Genomic DNA, 26,067 nt, shown 5'->3' on the forward strand with positions numbered 1-26,067 from the left:
CAGCTCTAATACATCGGCTTGACTCACATAAGGTAGAGATCCTGAGCTACCTCTACCTGTCAAAGTCTAGGGCTGGAGATGCTTCAAGAACTTTGCAGCCATAAAGTCAGTGTAATGGTCAACCTTTAAGGCTAGAAGGGGCCATGAGACATCTCATTCATCTCCTTGCCTTTCAGCAAGAATTGCACACCTAAGCCTCCCAAATATATCAGATACAATTTAGGGTTAAAAGCCTCCAGAGGGGCAAACAAGTAAAAAGATTTCACAACTTTCTTCCACAAACCACTTTAATTGTGTGTTCATCACTTACTTCAGAATCCAAGAGAACTTTAACACTTGTTGTTGACACCTCATTGCCTTCTCAGCACTCTCACTCCAAGACCTTTCTCCAACTGGTGGCTCTGGTAATTCAGCAAAGGGAAGGTGCTAACAGGCAGGTGTGAAGCCAAAGGGCTCCTAGTGACTTCCTCGACACCCTTCTGCCAGCTATTCACATGTGTTTAATATGTAGCACTTGCCTGTGACTGTCTGCATCCTTTACCAGCAATTCCTCCTGATTTATCCTTCTCCTCCAGCAATTTCTAATTGCTTTGCCTTTCTAATAGATGTTGCAGCCTGCCAGAACACCTCTGCCTTCATTGCTGGTGTTCTTAAAAGACTGATTATAACATAAGGAATAGGAGATAAGCTATTCCTTGTAAGTTCTAATCTTATCTGTTCAGAGTAATAAAAGTTCCCTGTCAAAGAATTATCAAGGGAGAATTTATCCACCAGGCTTGCTATTCCTACTCTTTGTGTATTCTTAACACAGGAGGCAAGTGCTTTACCTTTTCTTTGCAAAAACTGAGGCTGAATATGCAACTTGTCATGCAATTTTGCTGAAGGTAGAGAAAGGGTCACAAATTCAAAACCTCAATTGCTCTAGGGCAGGGGGTTGGGAGAAAAGCCAATAAATAAAATGTGTGGTACAAATGCCTTTCAGGAAGGGGTGTGAAGGGTGGGGTGGATTTACCAGAAGCTTTGGCAGTCAGCTTTGAAGTCTTCTGGAAAGGAAAAGTAGCCTCCCAGGGAAGCAGCCTCATGACATCTTCCATAAGGCTGATGTGTTGAGAAATAGCAACACATGAGCAAGAAGTCCCTTGAAAAATTTTCTTCCCTCATTCTTCTTCTGGAACTGTTGGGACACTAGATTAGACTCAAGAGTTTGTTTTTTGAAAATGGTCCTGAGTGAATTTTTAGTTTCCGGGTAGGAATGGAGCTCAGAAGGTTGTTTTCTCCTCCAAGGAAATCTGGCCACAGTTTTTTTTCCTGTTCTATCCAGAGCTTGTGTGCTGGTGGATTAGGTACATGTGTGCACAAGGCCAGGGTTCTGGCAAACCACCTCAGGGAGGATGGCAAAAGCAGAAGCAAAATGGGCTAATTCCTCTCACGGCTCTTTCCCCAAAGGAAACAGGATCTATTCACCAGCAACAATCCCAACACCTTAAAAGGGACATGGAAATAAATATGCATGCAACTGGGACACATGTCACCTGCTACAAATGGAACAGAAGTGGGAGAGAATTAAGCCACTGACAGCCTAGGCCTCCTGAGCTGTAGCCTCCTTCCAGAGGTCATGGGTTTCCTGACTGGTCTCTGGGTGTCTGAGTAACTCTGCTTCCCTGACCTGGGAATCATATGTGAATAACCAGCTAAGAGGAGACACTCATCCTTTTAGGGTTGCCTGGGGTATCTGAAGCAGAGGTGGTAGTAGCAGACTCCTCAACAGAGGCACTGAGATCCAAGAATTCCAGGATGATGTCCCCAAGGCAGTAAATCAAATGCCTGAAACAAACCAACAAAAAAAAAACCTTAGGGTCTGGCTCAGTCAGGAAACACAGGATCCTGTTTATGACATTTATTTCCTCCTCCCCTATCACTAATGCCCCAAACTTCAATAGTTTGATGAAGCCTCTGCCATGAAATTAATGTTTTTTGAACTAATAAAGCCTCTGATCCTAATGAAGACAAGAACAGTACTTGAGACTAGGTTTTATGAAATTCCATTTCTCTTTACATAGTTACATTAGCACTGCTCTGAAGAACTGTGATAACAAATCCTTGAGATGTCAGGTTACTAGATACCTTCGGAATTCCTGACTACTGTTGCGTCTCATAATTAATTACCTTAAATTTATAGGCTGCCTTGCAGGCAGTGAGGTAAAGCCAAGATCCTTGAGGAAGTTAACAAATTTAGTCTACTTTGGGATAGGGTTTGAGTACAAGATGACTCAATACTTCCAGAAGAGTAACAGCCCAAGGGGTGGAATCTACCTCTTCTGGATTATTCTAGGACTCTTCACCCAGCATTTCCGGTCCCTTTATGAGATTCCAATCTTACTATCTTGTCTATCTCATATGAAGCAAAGACAACTCCTGGTGTGACATGAATCACAGCTTTGCTCTGAGGCCATGGGCTTATGTTGAACATCTGACATAGTCTGTGATACACAGGCCAGGGTGCACTCTCAGAGCATTCACAGGGGCTGGCAGATGTCGGAAAGGGCGCTGGGCAAGTACACTGAACAAGCCTGCACAGTAAGAGGGCGTTTTCAGCAGCTCATGTCGGGGACTGCATACAGTTCTTCCAAACACCAATGGTGGTTGGTCCAAGAGTGACTTTCTAGCACTTCCTGCTCAGAAGCTGATGGTATGGATTTTACTTAGTGTGTGGATCTGGACATCAAACTCTGTAGTTGGGGCCCAGAGCAAGTAAAGACCACAGTCCTATTCTTCTATTCTTCGGAATGTGGGCTTCTCACTCAGAAACCTTGGATACCTCTGAGACCAGAGACAGCTTTAGCTATGCTGATGCTGGAATCATGTTTTTCCACCTACCTGTTGATGAGGGGTTGTCGTAGTGACTCCAAGACTAGACCCCAGCTCAGCTGACATTTGTTCGCCCCAAGAATTTCTACTATAAGATCTGAGGAGGAAAAGACCAGATGGAATTTGTGTGTTACCACTGAAGGTTCAGATTCTAAGAACAGTCTCTCCCCAGGATCTCTGCCATTTTTACATAAGTTAGGTATTTAGGGCATACATTTAAACCACACAGCCGAACTAAAATCCTCACAAAATAGGAAAAACTGGAAAAAAATATGTTTCTTAAGTTAGGTATCTAAATAAGAACGGGCTTCAACATCCATTATAACCTGCCACTAAAATGCAGGTACTCCTTCCAATGTAACACTTTAGGGTAGCAAACACAGAGAGTTATAATGATAAGGGTAAATAAAACTGATTGTCCCGAGCTAAGTTCATAACTGTTTCCTGGTTATCACAGTAACAGGCAACAAATTGCTTTCCTGGCCCTTTAAAAACACAATGCAAGGAAAAACAACTTCTCAGGTTTTGTTTTTACTTATTGCTAAAGGCCATGTGCCATACTCAATGGCTGCAATTTATTTAGCTGGAGCTTCTGTGGGACATGTGATTTTCTTCCTTGGTCCCAAAATGCTATGAATTGGCAGAGAATCTGAAGTCTTCATCTCCTGGATATGGCTGTGAGACCTGTCCCTGCAGGCAGAGCTTCCCCAAACCTGCCCAAAAGTGTTTAACCTAAATATCTGCAGGATTGTCACCTAAATTTGGGGTGTAGCCATAGAGTTCCTTTCCATTCCCTTGGCACCAGTTGAGCGAGGGATAAAAGAATTGCAGCCCTGTTTGTTTTCCTATTAGCCTGAGAAATGATGAGTCAACAGATATTTGAATCTAGCCACTTTCAGGGCCCTTTTACAAACCAGAAAAAGGTACGGGGTAATGGTGGCGAAGCAGAATGGAAGGGAACGGTGACTGGTACAGCTGATCTCATTGGTCCAATTACCTGGGAGGACTCCCATCAGGCTCTGCAAAGCCTGTTTCTCAGCGGCCAGTTTCTGCTCCTGGGTCCTTACAGGCCGTGGAATCTTAGGCAAAACTCCACCGGGCCAGATGGACTCCTGAAGAAGCCGAAGGTACTGCACCCAGCGCTGCGGACTTGTTAAATTAGCCACCTGCACCTCTAGCCACCTATGGTAGAAGAGAGACGGAAGCTTAGAAAAAGCTGAAGGAAAAGAACATAGCAAGGCAGGGGACTGACTGTAGATTCATATGTCAAAATCCTAACTCTCAAGGTGATGGTATTAAGAGGTAGGGCGTTTGGGGAGATGATTAGATCATGGGGGCAAAAGGTAAATGCCCTTATAAAACAAACCTGAGAGAGACTTCCTGCCCCTTTTGCCACATGAGGACACAGAAAGAAGACAGCTGTCTATGAACCAGGAAAAGGGCCCTCGCCAGAGACCAATTCTGCTGGTACCTTGATCTTGAACCTCCAGGCCTTTAGAACTGTGAGAAATACATTTCTGTTGTTTATAAGCCATTCGGTTTATGGTATTTTGTTATAGCAGCCCAAACAGACTAAGATGTCATAAATTACATGAGCAATCAGAAAAGGACGACGTAACCAATGACTCTTACAATGGAAACCAAGCCCATTCAACAACTTGAGGTAACAGAAATTGAAGATGAGTAACAATAAGAATCGTGTTATTGACTGCGTGTTCACTACATGCCACATACTGTACAAGCGGTTTTACAGAAGAGAACACTAAAAGGGCCTCGGTCTCTGAGCAAGGCTACACCTACACCTTTCTAGCTCTCCTTGGGCGGGAAGCATTATAACCTTCTTGGTAACACGCACACACAGCCTTCACAGCTAAGGGTTTGGCGATCTTTACACAATTTCCTCTCTCTACCTTCCCAGCCATATCCTCTGGTCTTCAAGTCCTCATGATTGTCTTGGGGGTTTCCTACATCTGCCTTTTGTTCATAATAGTTCTCTCACTAACAAGGCCCTCTTCTCACCTTGCCTGAAGAGCAAGTCTCGAGTCTGCCCTTCTGGCAAGACCTGTTTCAACCCCATCTCCTCCATGAAATCTTTGACCATCACAGCTAGAAATGCTCTCCTTCTCCATAGACCTCCTTTGGCAGGTAGTTCTGGAGCCAATATTTTACTTTGGGATATGAATCTTTTTAAAGGTGTTTACAGCTTTACCTCTTCAACTAAATTATAAACTGTAAGAGTTCTGTGTCTTGTACTTTAAAAAAGTTTCCCACAGTACTTGGTGCTCAAGAAGTGGTTGACTAACTGATAATTGTTCTTATTTTAATGAAAAAATTTCCCTTTGTCTTCCTTTCAAAAATGAGTCAATTACTCTGAGGGGGAAGATATACTCACACTGCATTATGACAAAAATGTCCTCCTTGTTCTCTTGCATGGTGATTTAGTGTCTCATGCACATATGCTGGGTGCAAAATGAATTTTAGCATGTGGCAAATCTGGAATTCAGCTGGAAACCTAAAAGGTGGTTCAACATTACTCTTTTTGATCCTGCACTTTTGCAAAGTGATGTGGTAGAAGCTGAGGTCTACCTTCAAGGCTGTTGAGGTCTCACCTTCATCTACCTCATTTCAGATTGGCATAGCTGTGTTGGTCATGGATGGACAACCAACCACTTCTATTCATGCATGGAAGACTCTGTTTTGTGCTGCACCACATGGCAGCTCATGCCATCGCTCCTATACTCGAGTCACTTGTCACCCATCCAAGAGCAGAGGGGGCTGCCAAGGCAAACTTTATTTAACTTCCACTCTGCCAGACAGTCTGCATTCCACTCAAGCTGGGCATTCCAGCCACGGGGGCTGCAATCCCCCAAGCCCAGGGCTCACAAATGATTCTAAGAATAGGAAGTGTGTAAGGTAATAGCAGGGCAAGAATGATAGCCATCGATGGAGATCAAGAGTGGCACAAAGCTGTTCTTGTCCAAAATAGCCATCACGATCGTATTTGTTATTATTAGGACCGCATCTCCTTTTTATAGGGCTTTTCATTCAGCGAGCCTAAGACGCCTGATGAAAGGGATCCAGCAGCAGGAATTCCTGTTCCTGTTTATGTAAGAGGGTCACCAGAGGGAGGTGGCTGCAATGACCTGATCGGCTTCTCTGCAGGGGATTAAGTGATCCAAGGTCTCCTTTGTTCACCTCAAACCATGTATACTTCTGCAATTTTTGCTGAGGAGCATGATGTTCTTAGGGTCTCATCTACGTGTCTCGGAGAGGAGTAAAGTCTTGCAAACTAAAACATTCAGCCAGACAATCCTTCTTAGACTGAACATGTTACACGCCAGCTAACCCAGGTACCTCAGCCATCTTCTGGGCATGTCTTACAAAGCAAGAGTTTGATTCTTTTGAATGAACATTAATTTATCTCATGGGGACAGGACCTCACATTGCATTATGACAAGAATGTCCTCCTTATTCTCTTGCATGGTGAGTGTGTCATGCACATGCGGTGGATGCAAAATGAATTCAGCATGTGGCAAAATATAAATTTGTAAATGTATATGAATCTATAAAGCAACTTTTCAAACTCTAAATGGAAATGTTAGGGAGAGAAATAAAAGCATGAAAAAGTAAAAATAAGCACCTGATGATGGGGATGAGCCTATGAGTCACATTTGTGGGAGCTAAAAAGCATAACTCACTGACGAAAAGGACTGCCGCCTTCAAGTAGGTATCAACTGCTGGTGAGACAAAGACACTGTCAAGGTCTGTACACAGGAGGCACAGAACTGGCTGACAAAAGGCTCTGGAAGAAGTCAGGCCCAGGAATGTAAGAAACAGGACTTCTACAAACTGGCAGAAATCAATTCCCTTCGTACCTATGAGGAGGGACAGTTTGGAAAGTGGCTTCTAGTACCTGGGAGCTGCAGAGTTTCAGCTTTCCTTATTCTTCCCCACACTCTGAAGACACAAACCATACACTTGCACCACACAACGTTTAAACATTTGCTCTGTTTCCTAGATTCTCCTCCTGTCCATGTTTTGCTCACCCTTCCCCCTGTCGGCAGAGGCTTTATCCTAGTCCTTTGGGCTCAGCATGGTCTGACTTCCTAGCCCCAGGCAGCCTATGCAGAAGACAAATCCTTCCTGTTCACAGAACTTCTGAGTGATGGTGTCTCATTAAAAATGATGAGTATGCTAATCAGGCAGAAAAACATGACAAAGCCCATACCAAGAAAATCACCACCACTACATCCACTGCCCCTCACACAATACAATCTCTAAAATGTGTAAGCTGTCATTCAATTTCTAAGACATACTTTGTTACCACCCACAATGCCTTTCTTAAGTTGTAAATGGCTATATTCAGAAATCTGGTATACTCTGCCTTGCCTAACACCTGGATGGAACCAACCACCGCAGGTTCTTGACAGCAATGAAGAAGGTGGAGCTCTCGTCATCCAAAGATCTCTCCTCTCCCTTCCAGCCCTACCTTCCCTTCTTTGGGTTTTATCATCCTTCTCTAAGGTGAAGTTCCACACACACCATCATTTCTTTATCTAACTTTATTAACTTTCTTAATCATGTTTGGTTTATTTGGGAACTGGCTAGTGCATGGAAGACAAAGAGATTAGGTGTAGGATTGTTAAAAGCAACAGACTGCTCAACCTCTCTCCATTAACTCTCTTCATCTCACTATTCTACGCTGCATCTTTCTATTCTTAACATAAGAGTGGGAAGGTTAAAAACAGATGTGTATCTCTCTAGAGCTCTCTTTAAGTGGAAGGAATGGAATTTATGTGCCTGAAGTCCAATACATCACAGGAGCTTTTTTTCCCAGCGTCCGTTTCTGGAATTTGCTGGTACCACTTACCGTTAGGCTGACAGAAATCTAAAATTTCATGGTCAAAACATACACGTTCCTCTCACTATTCATTAGAAATTACTTATAATGAATCATGTACTAAATACAAATGCTATTGTTTATGTAATACAAGATGGATGAGGTAAACATGCTAAAATAAATATGGAGAGAATAGCCATAGATAGCACTGGTTTATTTTCCACTACTATTCCAGGTTTGATATTTGATTTAGAGATAGATATCTCTTTCTATTATCCTGCCTTCATCCCAAAGAAGAGAAGAAAAAAAAAACCCAAACAAGGTCTCCTCTGTCAAGCCATCTCTGAATGATTCAGAGCCTTACTAGGGGGGCTAGAAATAGCCAATAAAATACCAAAAAACCAACCCCACAACATTTTGACTCCAAGACACCCAAGAACTTCACTTATGCCAGACAGGGGAGAAGAGAGGATGTGGAGATCAGGGCTTGTCCCTACGCGGGGACTGCACATCTACTCCATGTTCAAGGGAACCTGGTCTGAAATAGCTGCAGATAGAGGAATGAAGCAATGACTAAAAAGGAGACAGTTTAATACTAGGGCTTAAGATGGCACTTCAAGGTTAGCAGAAGGTCATTTCCCATGAAAACAGCAGAATCAAATCTCATGAGTAAGAGGAGAAGGCTTTAGAGACCATGTCTAATCCAATTAGCCAAATCCCCTTCACTTCTTTTCTAAGGCAGCAGCTATGGCTGAATGCGAAATGGTCTTAAATCAGTATAGCTTAATGAAGAGGAGAAAGGGAATAAGATACTAAAATCATAAAACAAAAAATATTCAGAAGAGCCATAACAATATTCTAAACAAAAATGCCTGGTGCAGTCTAAATAAAAGAAAATAACAGGGCCATTCCTTCCAGCCTGTTTGTCTATTGGTTATCCATTTATCTCTATAGACAATCCAAGGGCAATTATGCTTCAACTTCATATTAGGATACCAAGTACAGTTCAAAGGCAAAGAGACAGTAAAGGAAGATCAAGTTAAAGCTTCTATCATTCTAAATACACCTTCAATAAGTCAGATGTATTGATTTCTTTTTTTACCCTTAGAACAGGGTTTTCAACCTTGGTACTACCAATATTTTGGACTGTGAAATCTTTGTCATAGGGGCTTTCCTGTGCATTATAAAATATTCCACAACATCCCTGCCCTTCTCCCCTCAAACTAGATGCTAGTTGTGCCAAGCAAACATGTCTCCAGACATTGCCACATGTCCCCTGAGGACAAAATTGCTCCAGTTGAGAATCACTGCCTTAGACTTAGGGACTTTTGGATACAATTGCATCAGGCGACTTTCATAGTTATTTCAAACCTGGTGGTTGTAGCACAATGCTTTTCAAACTGTGGGCTGGCCTCATTATATTAGAGATCATATAATCTGCTCTGTTGTTTGTGATATCATGAAAATGCATCTGTTTGGAGACACTTGCTTCATATGTATGTACATACATATGTGTACATCAGATATGCGTGCATGCATGTGTACGTATGTGCCCGTGCCTATGACTGTGTTCACAGTGGGCTGCAATGTACAGTGCATTTTTTACTGTAGGTTGAAGTTTAAAAAAAAGTTTGAAAAACACTCAAATAGTGTCAAGAATCAGGAGTAGAAGCCAAAGCCACATTTTTAGCTTCCTGGAAATGCTCCCCATCTCCACCCAACCAAGCACCCTGTAAAATGTTTGCAGGGGCCTAAACCATGAACACTGTGTTCTGTACCGCCAGTCCTAGCACATGAGTATTGGTTCATCCAATCAGTAGCAGCAATCTATAGGGTGGGAGAGAAAGGAGGTCTTGGAGGTGATGGTGTAGATTCAGGACAGTCTCCATTAAACAAACTGTTTTAGCCAATTTCACACCTGATAAAAGTTACACTTCTTTTCTCTCTGATGCTGTTCCCAGGCCTCTGTCTTCCTGCCATGGCCCCTCTTATGTTTATAGACAGCTCCCCCTGTCAGCTCTCAGCTCTAGGTTTCTGTCCTGTAACTATCAAGACCCAAGTTACTCAGCTGTGTCTGAGAAAGTTCAACATTGCTGCCCTCTTGACTGTGTATCTAGGTCACCATCCTTTCCTGCCCGGCGCTGGAGAAGAATGAGGAGGAAATGAACTCTGAGGGCAAGAAACTACTGCTTCTTTCTCCCAATGACTACTGTGAAATCTAAAATGGCTCGGAGTTTGCACAAATTCTTCTTCTCTGATTTTTGCTTTCATGTTTTAAATCATGGATCCACATCTTTGAATCACGTCCTTTCAGGAAAGACTTGACACTGTCCTAAGTAACACAGTGTAGAGAATCTGAGTTCCATATGTTTATATCTACCCACAAACAGTTTTTGGTTTTGATTACCAATGTACACATCACAGATATAAAATTAATATGTATTAAAAAATGGAAGGATTCTTAAGGAAGGGACTTCAAAAAATCATCTGTTCAACCTTAGTGGTTATCTTTTCCAATCTTGTTAACTCTATATATGAAAACACTGAGCACCAAAAAAAAAAAAAATACTTTACAGTGAGTGGCTTATAAGAACATACAACTTGAGAGTTAGAAGGAAACTTGGAGGTGATCTTATCTAGTATCCTCCCAAAGCAGAACTCTCCTCTGTAATATAATGGCATAGACAAGGGTTGTGCCCTGTGAATCCAGAAACCTGGGCTTTTATCTCAGTTCTGCTACCGAATTAGCAATGTAACCTCAGGGAAGCGGCTTAATTCCTTAAAAGCATAATTTAATTTTGTTGAAGATGTTTCTTAAACCTTGGCAACACAAATCTGCCTCCTTGTTTTAATTCTAGTCATTGGTTCTAGTTCTACTCTCTGGAGTCACAAGATATTAGGTAAATCTCTTCCAAAAGACAACAGTTTGCATTTTTAAATTCAGCTATTATTTCTCCTTTATGTCTTTTCTATAAGCTATATACATACTTGATTTTGCCAACCTCAAAGACATGCAATAAATATCTGATGAACGAAGGAGAGAAATGAACTACTTCTCATCCTGGCTCCACCCTCTGTGTGTGCTGCTTTGTTTTTCTTTTAAAATGAAGTGCCCAGAATCAAACAGCTCTGAGATGTGATCTGACGAACAAAGAACACAGGGCATTCAGGCCTTCCTTGATTTAGACCAGGCGTCCCCAAACTACGGCCTGCGGGCCGCATGCGGCCCCCTGAGGCCATTTATCCAGCCCCCCGCTGCACTTCAGGAAGGGGCACCTCTTTTATCGGTGGTCAGTGAGAGGAGCACGGTATGTGGCGGCCCTCCAACGGTCTGAGGGACAGTGAACTGGCCCCCTGTGTAAAGTTTGTGGACGCCTGATTTAGATGCTATACTTCTTATATAGCCTAAGATTGTGTTAGCTTTTTGGCACACACATCAAAAGCACTGACTCATATTGAGTTTTCGGTCAACTAAAACCCTAAGTCCACATGTGTATATTAAAACAAAAATTGTGTGCCCCTCTGTTAAGTATAGTCTTGCCCTTCTGTATTTATGCAATTAAAAAAAAATCTAAATTATAGTTTATAGTATTTATTGCTACCAAATTCCACCTTGTTGGCTTTACATTACCATTCTAAGTTTTCTAAATGTTTCTGAATCTTAATTTTCATCATCTAGAGTATTAATTACTCCTCTAAGATTAGAATTGTAAATTTTCTGATGAAAAAACTGATCAGGATAAGATCAAAAGCAATGCTCTGTCACTAGGAATTTCCCTCCAGGATGGCATCAGTTTATGACATTATTTACTCTTGAGCTAAAAACACTCAACTAGCCATAAGTTACTTAAAAGTACTATAGTGCAGGAAGCATATTCCATCCTGTCCATATGGCTATTACGGCAAAGCTTGTTGAAATCCATATACAATGTAACTACAACTGTACACTAATCAGGTAGGGTAGGGCACAGTCCTACTAAACCCATAACGGTTTCTAGGGTTCCCCATTTCCCTTCCCAAATGTTCATGAACATCTATTTCATCATCTGCTTCAGAAATTTCCAGAAGTAAATGCTGGGGTCAAGAACCTTTAACCATTTTTTAAAATGGCAAGATATTTGTGCATCTCTATCCCATATGTTTCTTAATGACCTTAATGTTAAATATAAATTTGTTAAGTTTCATGGGATGTAATTCATCTAGGCCATGTACAGGTTTAAATGTACAAACCTTTAAAATAGGTTAAATTGCTCTATATTATTATTATTATTTTCATTCTTATTTTGGTTGTCAATTCTACTTTAATTATTTCTGTTTAATTCTTCTTGGAAGGCCATTTTCCTTGGCAAAGAAAATAGAAAACAGCCTAGCAAATAATAGACCCATTCATTCATCGCTAAATGAATGAATAAATGCTTTTTCCATGTAATCAGTTAATACTATAGCATCTGTCCCAAACGATTACCTTTATATAATTTTTCTTGTTAGTAACATGTGATGTATGTGCTTTTCATGTAAGTCTTTTCCCTTAATATTTACCTACAACCTCAGAAGCCTACTGGATCCTGTTCTTATTAGTTCTATTACTGCTATTTTTGTATTATTCAGTATGTGTCCCCTCTTTCTATCTTTAAAAAATGTTCTCCTGGAATCTGTTCTCAGTTAACTACCCTGGTTTTCTTTACATTAGATGCTGATTCTTTTTCTTCCTCATTAGAAATAAGTGTTTAATTTGTTCATTCATTTACTCAAAGCATTGACTGAGCTTCTTGTAAATGCCAAAAAAAAAAAAAAAAAAAAAAAAAAGACTGTAAGGTTTTGAAGGCAGAAATCTTACATAATTTATTTTGACATTTCCCTTAGCATTTAATTGTGTTATTCACAAATAAACAATCCAGGTTTTACAAAATGAATCAATCCTGTTGCAACTTTCAGTGATACCTTCTGGTGTTAAAAATTTAAGTTACCATTTGTTATTACAGCATATAAAACACTTTTTATCTCATTCTGTCATGCTCCTGTGAATTCCAGTACCTTTCATTTCTGCTTTTCTTTCTGTGGCAGTTGTTTTTCACGATATTCAGTTGTAACTTTATGTGATTTTTTTGGTCAATGTCTTACTCTTCACTGGGTTGATGGTCTGCTGCCATTCTTTCTACAATTTTTGAGTTGTACTCTGTCTGTAGTCAGAAGTTCACCAGGTGAATAATCATATGTCATGGCACAGAAAATTCAAAAACCTTGCCTTGGTACCAGCTACATAGTTCGCTATGATTTAATGTTTTCCTTTTTCTTCTAAGAAACTTACAGATAGAAATAAAGTCGAAAATATGATCTAGGCCTTAAGTTTTCTATTCAAAAACATGTCAAAATTATTAGAGATACAGTATAGGCTTCTTCAAGTGTCATCATTTATTTTTATAAAAATTAGAGCAGATAATAATCTATTAATTTAGTAAGCAACAGAATATTAACCACAACCCGATATGCTGTTCAGAAAGATATTATCCCATCCTTTTAGTTACGCTTCTCAATCTGCAAGTTGAAAATTATGTGTTAGTCATTCTTGATTTCTCTTTTTCTCAACCCTAGCCCAATACCACGTAATCAAGTAAACAATCACTAAATATAGGTGATCCTACCTCCTCAGTATCTCATCAATCTATTACCCCTTTACCATCTCTATTGCCATGATCTTAGTTGAATGCCTTATCACCTTTTATCTCTATCAATGACACCACTTCCTAATTTGTCTTCCTGGTTCTAACTTTGGCCCCTTCAATTAATTAATCCTCCACAGCACTATTTAAATGATTTTTCTCAATTGCAAATTTGCTTATGTCATCATCTGTTTATGTTTTGTAAATTGTTTCCTATCAAATGAGTGACAAATGTTTTGTTCCTGGAATGACTCACAGGACTCTGAATGAACAGACTCCCATTAAACTCTTCAGTGTTATCATCAGCCTTATTCTTGCATATCATATATTCCTAATCAATTTTACTCAACTTCTTTGAGTACCACAAATACACAATATTATTTCAATATTATTTCACTGCTCTGCCTCGAATGCTCTCTCTCTCTCTCACTGTCTCCTGGCAACTCCCTTCGTTCTTTAAATCTCATCTCTGATGTCATCTCCTATAAGCCTTCCCTGGACCTCTCATAATTGACACATCACTTCTCTGAATCACATATGGAGTTCTTTTCAAAGCACTGATTTTATACTACAACTCCTATTTATAAGTTTGTGCCTCCAACTGGATATGAAACTCTCTATGGTAGGGGTTTTGGGTCTTTTTTAAGTATTCTGATCACCTAACATAGTGCCTACCACAGAGAAGGCAATCAACCAATACTGGTTAATAAGGAAATTCATGCTGTATATGGGACCAACACTGGTCTTAAAGCACGGCACACAGTTCAAAATAGGCTCTGCAGAAAGCATACATCCCAAAATTTAAAACAGCAAAAACACTGAGCTCTTAATTATTCATGCTTATAGAGGAAGACAATGACAGATTTACAAAAATCATGAACAATAGAAACGTCCTTTGTATTTGGCATTCCATATGTGTTTATATATACATCTGGCAGATGTACTTTCCTAAGAATCTTTTGTTTAGGCTAATAATAAAACTGTGGGCCAATACACCAGTGACAGAGCTGACGTTGTAAGGGGTACGCTAGGTAATAAGACAGCGGATCTACAACTAAGAATTATCCATGAAATGGGCATTCACATCTGGCTATGTGTTCCTCTAGAAGGGAAGAGAGCTGGAAGGCAAGGGGATGGGTCAGCCATGCTTCTTATCTCACACTATAAATCCTGGAGGAGAGAGACAGCTGCCAGCAGCCTACGTTTGCTCAGTTTTCGTGGCAAATAGGCCCAGAGGACAGAAGAGATTGAAAGTCAAACAAAAACAAAGGGGGGTTATGAGGACCATGAGTCACACTTGTATTTTGGGAAGTGCCTCTGATGGATGGAGCAGCACTGAATTGATTCCCATCCATTATTTGAAACTAGTAAGAAGAAAAGAAGAAGAAAGGAAGCAGAATGGGGGAGGAAAGACCAAAAGCAAAGGTCAGCTTACCTTTCTCACAAATGCAGAATGAGAAAAAGACACCTGGGGACTCTGTATTCTTAGGATGAGTAAGACTGACTGCAAAGGGAAATCTCTAAAACTTTCTTCTATATTTGAGTATTCTGACATGTTTAGGATTTCAATCTGAAAGTTTTCTTTTTTCTTTTTTTTCTGAGACAGTGTTGCCCTGTCACCCAGACTGGAGCGCAGTAGCGGGATCTCAGCTCACTGAAACCTCCGCCTCCCGGGTTCAAGTGCTTCTCCTGCCTCAACCTCCCAAGTTGCTGAGACTAAGGGCATGCACCATCATGTCTGGCTAATTTTTTTGTATTTTTAGTAGAGACAGGGTTTCACCATGTTGGCCAGGCTGGTCTCGAACTCCTGACCTCAGCTGATCCACCCGTCTTGGCCTCCCAAAGTGCTGGGATTACAGGCAGGAGCCACTGTGCCCAACCAATCTGGAAGTTTTTTACACACAAATCTAGTGTGCCTCTGAAGACTTTCAAGTCAACTTGTTTTGGATCTATACTATGTTTCTATTGATATACTATAATCCAGTTCTGAAAAAATCAGTACTGATAGACTTTAAAAATAACACTAAAAAGCTACAGACAGGTTTGAGCCTGGCTTACCCACATAAAAGTTGAATAAACTCTGAGCTCTGGCTTCGTTTATTATAAAATGGGCTAATTCTTGCTTTGCCTTCTTCACAAAGTTATCAAGATGAAATATGAAAAATAAAAAGTATCTCGAAAAGTGCTAATGTGTTTACACACGTAAAAGAGAAAAAGACTCCTTCAGACCCTCTTTAAAAATTCAACCAGGTCCAAAGAACTAATGCTGCAGAATTGGGAGGAAGCTTTGGATTCCATGCCTCAGTTTTCTCACTGTAAAGCTTACTCTCCTGGCAGGCTCAGAGAAGTAAATACTGAACCAGCAAGGCATTTGGTACTGAGTGGTTAAGAAAATTGGGGAGAGGCCCCAGGGGGTTTGAGGTAACATGAAAACTCAATTTCTGAATCCTCCCTAAAACCAGACCTCTATATACTCAACAATAAAACTTTCACTGCAGAGACTACAGGATCTAACATGTCTCTGTCTCTTCTTTCCTTGTCCCCGTGTGAACAGCATGGCTGGCTCATTCTCAGTCCCCAGGTAGTTATCCTGACCCTGCCTTTCTCAGCAGCAATGGCAAGGGCAGAGAGGTGGGGTGAGGAGGGGGAAGGTAATTAAAATGGCCACCCATTCAGAAGAAAATTGAGTCCGTGGAGGGGAAAGGGCAGAAAGAGGGGGCAAACCCTTAGTGCTGAAGCACCAGGAAGAAAGGCAAGACACAAAAGAGGGGAGAAGGCAGTAATTTAGTGGTCGTCCTGACAACCAGAGCCCCTATTGTTCATGGGGACTTTACCTCACAGGGAGAGCTCCTTGCTCTGCTCTGCACATAGAACCCCCACCACAGGAAAGGAGGATGGGAAGGGAAGAGTTGGAGGAGGCAGAAGTGATCAGTAATTATGTGCTCGCAGGAGGGGCTGACCTCCAAACTTCTACAAATATTACAGAGTGTACTCAGCCATGATTTGGAAGAAAATTATCAGGGATTTATTTAAATCAGCAGACATGGTAGGACTTCAAATTATGCTGTGAAAATGGCTAGAGGAAGCTGAAAAAGACCAACCAGTCTTGAGGAGAATAAAGAATACATATGAGAAGCAGATGCCCAAGATAAACAAAGAGAAACCATACTGAGGGGGTATAGAGAAGAACAAATTCTGATCATTAGCACCATCACTTTGGTGTAGAAGAGCTACCCAAGAGCATTTCCACTTTCCTCTCTACAGGCTGAATTGTAAAACCTTTCCAAGCAGAAGGCCATCTATCCTGATATGAAGCAGGTAGGAACACCGCAGTGGAAACTGCAGAATCTCCACAGAATAGGAACGTTGGGAGCACTGACTGTGGGTAGAAAACAGAGAGGAGTAATAAATGAAAGTACAAAAACAACAACACAAAGGAACCCTGGGGGAGACAGGAGGTGGGTGTTGAGGAACTTATCTTGATACTGCATTTGTACACCAGCCTCCCTCCCAGGAAGGCTGAATTCCCCCTGAGAAATCTCTCAAGGCCAGCATTATATTATAGCTAAAGTAGATTTCCCACCAATTCACCCAACACTCTCCCCGTTCCAGTAACAAATAGCTCTCTACTTCTCCAAAGGGCACTTGGAGAAGCCAGCCAGGACAGAGGTAAAGATCAAAAGTGAGTATTAACATGTGGTTGCTTCTCCAAAACCAAGTTAATGGGAGAGAGCCAGTCTCCGTCCACGGCTGAAAGTAATAGGAAACGTTCTTGATTATGTAACAGGTTGATAAGATTCCTAACATCAGGGTTATTTGGCACTGACAATTTCCACCTTAGTAACTATATAATGTGTAGGATCTGGGGATCACAAAAGATCCTGAATTTAGGTCCAACTAATTTATAGAGAATACTGACAAAATTCTTTCAATTCAGATGTTCAGTTGGTCTCATCACCACAGACTCCGTTCTGCTCACTCTATTCTGAATGAATCAGCTCCAGTGCTGAATTTTTAACAGGTGGGATCCATTCGGAGGGGCAACTTCGCGTCATCTACACTGCGCCGAGAAGCAAGCACATACTAAAGATGCATTACAACAGAAGGAAGAAGGGTGAAAGATGAAAGAAACAGGGCTTATCTAAAGGTCACTGGCACTAAGAAGTAGTCAGATAAGTGGCCTCTAAATCTTGAAGCAAGCCAGGAAACGGCTTCAATACTACTGTATCAACATTAGGGCAGGGGAACCTATAACTGCAAAATCAACAGGTCTTCCTCTAAGGACAGTGATGGTATTGTTTAACCTGCAGCGCCACCTGGTGCCCATATGGAGAATTACTGTACCCATGCCATGTAGCAGGAGTTTGGTAGGCTTTTTGTCACCTATTTGAAACAAAAGCAATACAGATCCAGAAAGAAGCTGGCTAAAAGTATCCCAAATTCGTTTTTATTTGAAAGTATAAATAATGCCCCTTCTCCTGTTTTAAAAATGTTTTCGTGCCTAGAATGTTGTTTAGCCTAAATGACAACTATCTTACAAGATCTAGCTTTGTTGTATTTTCCTCTATGAAGTCTCCCTAACATTTACCTCTAAATTATCTCTTATCCCTGCAAAACTTCATATGCTAGGCTATGATTCCCACTGGGAGAGTAACAGGCAAGGAAGTTAACTGGTTTGTTCTAAGTCATATAGATAGCCTCAAAGCAAGATTTGAATTCAGATCTGACTTCAAAGCCCATGTTCTGACTTTCCACGTAGAAGGAAAGAGGTAGAGAAAGCATAACACCAGGAGATGCTTCCAGAGAGGGTAGGCTCTGCGGGGCTTCACACTGAGAAGCCCAGATTGGGGCGGGGCACTGCACTCTTCGGAGAGAGCCATTAGAATGGGAGATGCCTCGAAGGGCCCCCTAAAAACCTCTTTGCTTAGGCTCTACCATGGTACTTGGAATCAGAATTCCCCAATTAATTGAAGACCTGGGTATGCCTTGTGTGGAGGCAATGAAAGATTCAGTTTCCACTTTGCTGCTGTTCCCCCTGCACTACTAAGGAACCCCTAAGATTCTTACTAGTGTTAAGCAGAGGGACTGACTCCAGTAGAATGATGTGTGATCTTCTATGTTCATTTATTTTACACAAATTTATTAAGTGCTTTCTATGTATTATGCGGCTGGGTGCTGAAGGCATAATGGTTAATAAGACACAGTCCCTGCCCTCAGGAGGCTGACATACAATCTAAAGCTGTTATCAAATTGTCAAGCTCTTAGGTTCCTGTTTGTAGTCATAGATGGGCAAGAGACATCAACAACCTGAAAAAAAAGGCTCTGAGATTTAAACACCTCATGATATTCTGTTTTTTGTTAACTTTTACAATGAGCAATTCTGCACCTCTATTTCAGTATATCAGACTTCAAGAGCGCAAACACACAGAAATGCAAACACAATGCAAAGGCACATGGCTGTCAGCTACCACTCACCTGCTACAATCAAAGATATATTCCAGGAGAGACTGTCACCACGTGACAGGAAAAGCATGATGTCTACACCCATCCTAAGATGAGTGTAAAATAAGTGACACCCAAGAAATATGACAGGTAGACCACTCACATGACAGGGGAAACTGCTAGGGCCTATCCTGGCCCATTCTACAGCAGTCAAGAGCTTCCCTTTGGCATGGCCTAATGGAAGAGGCATGGGACATGCAGCACTCCTTCCCAAGGAGCCACAGTACAATCTGAGTAAAGCCATCCGTGAGAAAAATTAATTTCAGCAACTCTAAAAACAGCCGAAGTCAATAATTAGAGAGCCAGAAAATCACGGAGAATTCTGAAGACATAGACTTGAGTTAATTAACTTAAGTTAATTAATTTGGGGGTCTTGCAAAGCATATTTCTAGAGAAGCTGTGCATAGGAAGAGATCGGGTATGAGACACAGCCAGGCACCAGAGCTGAACTGGAAGAAAAAGTTACACGGCAAAGGAAAAAACTGTAATCTATGCTTCCTGAGAAACTCTTGAGTCTTAAATTTGATAATGTTTTCCTGATTGTGAATAGGACGTAAACAGAGATATGTAAAGACAATCCTTGGCTCAGAGTGCTTTAAAAATAAAATCAGAATACGCAGACAAAAATAATTTATATGCTACCATCTGACACATGTGTCCCTAAGACCAGCCAGATGGAAAACAAGAGAGGCTAGATGGGAATAAGGCAAGGGAACTTTCAGGTGAACCCAATTCTAGTGGCCATTGCTTTGCAGGAAAGCTTTCATGGAGGGGAGGCAGTGCAGGGCAGTGGGAAATGTATGACCTCTGAGGCCAGGATGACTCAAGTGGAATCTTAAGGTGTGGCTGTTAGTACTTTCACGATTGGGGAATGCTATTTTACCTGAAAATAACTTTCGTCACTTATAAAACGTAGAAATACATGTCTACCTCACGCAATTGATCATTAATACAAAGAGTCCATGGCTGCTTCCTTGGTATCATTAATAATAAATATCGGTTCCTTTCCCACTGCAATTATTTGTGTCCTTCTGGTGGCAGACCTGGAGGTTCTCTTAAGAAATAGGCAATGTCACAAAGACCTCTTATCTACCTGTTACTTAGACATGCCCACCAAGAAGCAGGCCCTTGAAGCACAGTTCCACTCAGCACTTTTGTTTTTTGTGTTTTTTTTTTGTGACGGAGTTTCGCTCTTGTTACCCAGGCTGGTGTGCAATGGCGCAATCTCGGCTCACCACAACCTCTGCCTCCTGGGGTCAGGCAATTCTCCTGTCTCAGCCTCCTGAGTAGCTGGGATTACAGGCACGCACCACCATGCCCAGCTAACTTTTTGTATTTTTAGTAGAGACGGGGTTTCACCATGTTGACCAGGATGGTCTCGATCTCTTGACCTCGTGATCCACCCGCCTCGGCCTCCCAAAGTGCTGGGATTACAGGCTTGAGCCACCACGCCCGGCCACTCAGCACTTTTGATTCCGGGGCGGTCTAAGAGAATAGTGAAAGCAAGAGGGTTCAGGGTCAACCTTTCCAGCTGTCCTGTGGGAGATGAACATCATGCCTTGCAGCACAGTACTCTCCAGTGCCTCCAGACTCTGCCACAACTCTCCTGACCTTTCCTAGGAGATGGTTTACAGGGAGACATCTTTTCTAAGAAAATGATTCCAAGGTCTGGTGGAAGGTCCAGAACTTGCTTTCAATTTTCTCCTGGGTCCCCTGCTTGTTGGACTCCTTCAACTGTACAACTTTTCTTTTCTTCTTCCTCTCTGTATACTTCCTAACTTTACATGCTTTATACCCTCCTCTGCCAGAACCTTTTCCCCCTGCTTTCTGCCAAGCCATTCCATTCCTACATACCCCCAACACTCATACAAACATACATACACACACACACACCCACACACACACACTCTCTCTCACACACACACACACACACAAACACTCACTCACACTCTCTCTCTCTCTCTCTACCCCCTTTAACTGAGAAATCCTGACGCAGAAGCCAGGAATGTGTCTGCTGCCCTTTTCACACAGGTCTGATGCCATCATCAGGGGCATGGGGAGGGCAGTGCTGCAGACGTGGCATTCACGCATTCTGTTGCTGGCCTGGCTCCTATTTTTGTTGTGGCATTGCTCTGGGTGTCCAGGCTGGGCGCTGGTCCAGCTTCTTCTCATTCCTTCACTCTCCATCAGAGCTCTATAACCAATCCTACCCCTTACCTTGGCTGGATCTTCCTGGCCCAAACCTCCTACCATCAATGGAGCACAGTGTATGTCTCCTCTTTCCCTCCAACCCAGTTTAGCTGCGAGTACTTGCCAAATTTGCTAAATCTGAGTCTGATGTACACAGATATATTTTCAAGTTTCTTCTGTTTTCGGACATGAGCAGAGTTTGCACAAGCCGGATTTGCTCCTTGGCTCAGACTGCTATCTGCTCTCCCCTTCCCCTCCCTTGGTCTCTCATTCCAAATAAGGAGTGCTTCTTGTTACATAATTGGATGTTCCCAGCACAGAAGCTGACACATGAGGTTAAGTGCACATGCATGCAAGACTTCCCTTTGACTTAACAATGCCTTTTTTGGGCATCTAACTTCTCTACGGCTCCCCTCCCCACTTCTTTCCACATCATCAACAATCAAGGGAGATTTATAAGCCTGGCTTAGATCAGAGCTCTTCCAACTTTGGCTCAGAAGGAGGGGTTATGAGGTCGAACTTACTCCGTTTTTTTTTTTTTTCCCTTTGCAGGACAGAGTGTGTTTATAATTTGACAAAAGTCTATGACGTCCAAGGCGGTAATGTATATAGGTCTTTTAAAGGTGCAAGGAGGGTAAACAGATTTGGAAGCAGAAGAAATAAACTTGCCTGCTTGGAGATAATAATACTGAAGGTTGGAAAATGAGGACATTTTAAGGAAGAGATGCACTCAAATCTGGTTACTACAGCATCCCTGATGCTCAAACTGCAGTGTGTTCCAGACAACTAGAGAAGTCGCAGTACCAGCTGTGGCACCAACACTAACTACCCTGCTCTTTTAAGAACAGAACTTAAAAGAAGAGAACCCAAGGACCCTGTAAATGCACATGGCTCAGCTACCTGTGGTTTCAGGGAGGGCAAACATGTAGCTTCCTAGGTAGTAGGCATGGGGATGGGAGACGGCGGGACCTGACATCACGCCTCTGGTGGGAGACACAGCGGGGACAGTGGAGAGGTGCAGCAGCTCTGGAGATGTCAAGTTTCCAGCATATTGGCTTACCAGAGCAAACACAGCTCAAGTGTGTAACAATGCACAAACCACTTTTTGTAACATTAAAAACTGCAACTGTCGCGGGGACAGTAACATGGGCCGCGTCTAGACTGCAGCAGTGCCCTTATGTTAGACACAAGTGTGTAGATACGAAGATGAAGTTTGGATTCTACAAATTGCTTCATAATCTCCAGTACTTGGAGACAAAGATTTTTGGGTTGGTTTTTATCCAGGTGAATTGCAGGGCAAAGCTCTGATCCTGAAATTTAGACAATCATCACAGCTACAAATCAGAAAAACCTGGGTTCAATTCCGGCTTGTGATATTTATTAACCCTATGATTTTGATTAGATAACTCACATTCTTTCTAAGCCTTAGTTTCCTCATCTTTAAAATGAGGGTCTTAATACCGCATTCACAGGACTTTTGGAAGGAATTAAATATTAGCTTGGTGCAAAAATTATTCAGGCTTTTTAACAGCATGTGCATGGTAGTGTTCAGTACAGTATTTGCACTAAGTAAACGCTCAATAAACATTTGCTGGACAGTAAATATGCTCATGCTGGGGAGATTATCAGTGCTTACACTCTGAATGCTAAAATGAGTTCCATGTCTCTCATGCACAGGGGGCTTGCAGGTATGAGACCATGGGCCACAGGTGCCAGATCTCTGGAACCTCTGGAGGAAGAACTGGTTCTTTATTTAGATACCACGACTTCTAACTTCCTATCTTAAGGAGGCTTCAGGAACACTGAAACCAGCTCTAAGGTACTTGAGAAAAAGGCCAAAAATGTCATTAAAAAGATGGGAAAAATGATTTGTAGGGATACATGAATGGCCTATAACAGCGAAGTATGAGATTCTTCATTTAATTCTAGTCTGTGGAAGCTTATGTTGAGGAGACTGCTAAACCAGATGTAGTTTTAATACAAAACAAAATGGGCTACAGATAAAGTTGGATTAGATATGAGTAAGAGCTTGCTGACAGGAAGGGATATGAGGTAACTGAACATGTATAAAACACATTCACCTGGATGAACAAAGATATGTAGGATGAACAAAGATAACAGACCACAGTCACAAGTTTTTCAAAAGTAACTAGCCACAAAATTCTATTCTTACACAATATTCACAGTGGCTTCATTCAAATTCACCAAATATTTTCAGAATTTTCCCACTTTTCCCATCATAATAGTGATGCCTTTTCACAAAATAGAACAAAACAAAATAAAAAACAACAAAAACTCAGCATGTAAAAAGAAGAGAACGTCAAGGGAAATTCAACTGTAAGGCCCCTCATGGCACGAGCTACATTTGGGTTTGCTAGTCTTCATTCACCAGACTTTACCTAGCCAACTGGAGTTGGGTGTAGTCAGGGAACGTCAGGGATAGGAATGGAAAGGTGAGGAAGATGCCTGGGCAACACAGTGAGACCCCAACTTAACCAAAAAATTTTAAAAATTAGCCAAGCATGGTGGTGTGCGCCTATAGTCCTAGCTGCCTGGGAGGCTGAGGTGGGAGGATGGCTTGAGCCCAGGAGGTTACAGTGAGCTATGATTGCAGCACCACTACACTCCAGCCTGGGCGACAGAACACGATCCCATCTCCCTGATATTTCATATTTTGACATTTTATGCTCAATATGCGAAAGATAAACAATAAAGAAATCTCACAGCCTCTGCTCTGACTTCTAAAATGACCCCTGTCTTCTCCATGTCTACCATGCATCTGGAGCTTGCTTCCTTTGTATTTAACTTTTCTGTCTTAGCTCTCCCAGGACCCTGAGGGCATGAAATACTCCTGCTATCATTCTCTAACTCTCAGAATATAGGTATCTCTCCCTTATCTGGTCTAGCCCAAGCCCTTGAATATTCAGTTATTCAAACTTCAGGTAAACTTTTTCCTACCCCTTTTATATATAGATCTCAATCTTTTTTGAATTTATCCTAACTCGTCTATACTTTTACGCTCATACTGAATAATTTCTTGTGTTCTGAAGCCAACTTGTCATGTAAATGACTTCAAGGGGAAGAGGTCATTAATGATCACATACTAGCTAGTTTTTGGATCTTCTCATATTTTTTTTTTAAAACCACTTAGAAGATCAGCAAAGGGAAGCCCAAAAGAAGAAGAAAAAGGAAGGCCTAATTAGTGACATCCATAGGTGACAGAATAAAACTGAAGAGACTATACTTTTAAGTGTAAAGGTACTGGGAAGGGAAATGTTTATTTCTTTAGTAAATATTTAATGAGTAGCTACTATGTGCAGGCCCTGTATAAGCTGCTGGGGATGCAAAGCTAGTTCTGGTCCTTAAAGAACTAATAGTCTACAGAGGGTTTCTCAAGCTTGGTAATAGTGATATTTTGGGAGGATAATTCGTGTTGTTTGGCACGGGGGACCGTTCTGTGTAGCTGCAGGATGTTTAGCAGCATCCCTGGCCTACACACACTAGATGTCAGCAGGCATCCCACATCCCCTTACCAGTTGTGATAACCAAAAATATCTCCAGATAATGCCAAATGTCCCCTGGGTGCCCCGGCTGAAAACCACTAGTTTAGGAAAAGCAGATCATTTATATAACACGCTGTGGTAAGTATTATTATCAAAACTTTGAGAGTTAGAGGACTCCTTAATTCTGGGGAAAAGAGAGTAGATGCTACAGAAGTTTCACAGAATAAATGACATTTTATGCCCAGTATATGAAAACTGTTTTGCAGTAGGCCAAGCAGACAAGAAGAGGGAAAGTGAGGGACACAGGGAAGGAGTACAGAAGAGTAGGTAGAGAAGGACCGTTTGAAAGCAGATACAGGAAGATGAGCAAAGGCCTGGGGGTAAAAGACCACAGAATATTCGGGCAATGATGGCTACTTTACACAGAGGAAAATGGAGAATAAGACTGAGACCAGATCATGCCAGGTAAGAAGGGAGGTGGAATTTTAATGTAAAGAAATAAATGTATATTTTAAACAGAATGGAGCCCTTTTTCAAACAAAGCCTTACCTAGATCCCCAGTACATTAAACTGATCTAAGCGGAACCTCTTCGGTTGGGTCATGGGCCACTCAGTTTTTCCTTAGCTTCTAAGTTGGCTTCAGAAGCACTTCTGCGGAACCCTAGAACTCTAGGACACATACTGGAAAAACCACTTTTGTAGGCAATAGGAGGCCACTGAAAGATTTTAAGTGAAGAATATATGTTCAGATTTGCTTTTCAGAAAAAAGCACTCCAGTGGCAGAACCGAATATTGAGTAGGAACAAGGAGAAAAGCCTAAAGGTACAAAGACCAGTCATCATTTCATATGTAGGACTCACTTGGAGATCAGTCTTAAGGCTACAGATACATGAAGAAGCACGTTGGCTTTGAAGTTGTACAAATCTGGCTTAAAATTCAAAGTGTGCTACTAACGATGACCTTGGGCATGTTAGTTGACTTTGCCAAGCTCTATTTTCTTATTCTGTAAAATGGGGCTACCTACCTCACTTGATCACAATAAAAAAATACATGTAAATGCAGACTGGGCGCTGGCATAGATACACTTAGCAAATGTAGGTGTGCATCATCTTCCTTCACTTGGTCTCTTTGTGATTCAGGTTTATTATACCTCCTTGATCCTATGTAACTTAGAAAAGGGAGATTTAATTGCTTGTTGTTAATTTTCTACTTGGTAATGAATAGATACAACATTATTTTTTAAAAGACTGTATTTTTTGAGTGACCTGTTAGCATGGGCCACATGCTAAGAGAAGGTCAGCATTTGGCTTCTTCTTACTTTGGATGTGCCAGGATGTCTCATAAGAGGGAGTTCAAAACAAGAGCAGCCAAAACCCAAGCACTACATGTGTCTGCCTGGAACAGAGAGAGTGTTTCTGGCCTGCTTCAGGTTAGCAAAGCTTACATCAGTTCCACAGTTAGAAAGTCAGCAGCTAAAAACTCCACCTGTGTACAAATCTTTCAG

The 26,067-nt window shown here is 41.6% G+C and overlaps 1 protein-coding gene across 4 annotated transcripts in view; it reads right to left on the reverse strand.

The window, feature by feature from the left end:
* Positions 1–269: 269 nt before the first annotated feature.
* The window catches only part of SNX19 (sorting nexin 19), a 38,642-nt gene continuing 12,844 nt past the window's right edge, over positions 270–26,067 (reverse strand). For 2 of the 4 annotated variants that reach the window (XM_003923501.3, XM_074400880.1), the window contains 3 exons: positions 3,866–4,050; positions 2,878–2,965; positions 270–1,824 (listed from right to left, as the gene is read on the reverse strand). In XM_003923501.3, coding sequence (XP_003923550.2) covers positions 1,692–1,824; positions 2,878–2,965; positions 3,866–4,050 — 406 coding nt within the window. In that variant the 3' untranslated portion in view covers positions 270–1,691. The other 2 variants (XM_039470882.2, XM_074400881.1) reach the window with 2 other exon arrangements.

This window comes from Saimiri boliviensis, chromosome 6 (genome assembly GCF_048565385.1).
Source record: "Saimiri boliviensis isolate mSaiBol1 chromosome 6, mSaiBol1.pri, whole genome shotgun sequence".
Taxonomy (NCBI): domain Eukaryota; kingdom Metazoa; phylum Chordata; class Mammalia; order Primates; family Cebidae; genus Saimiri; species Saimiri boliviensis.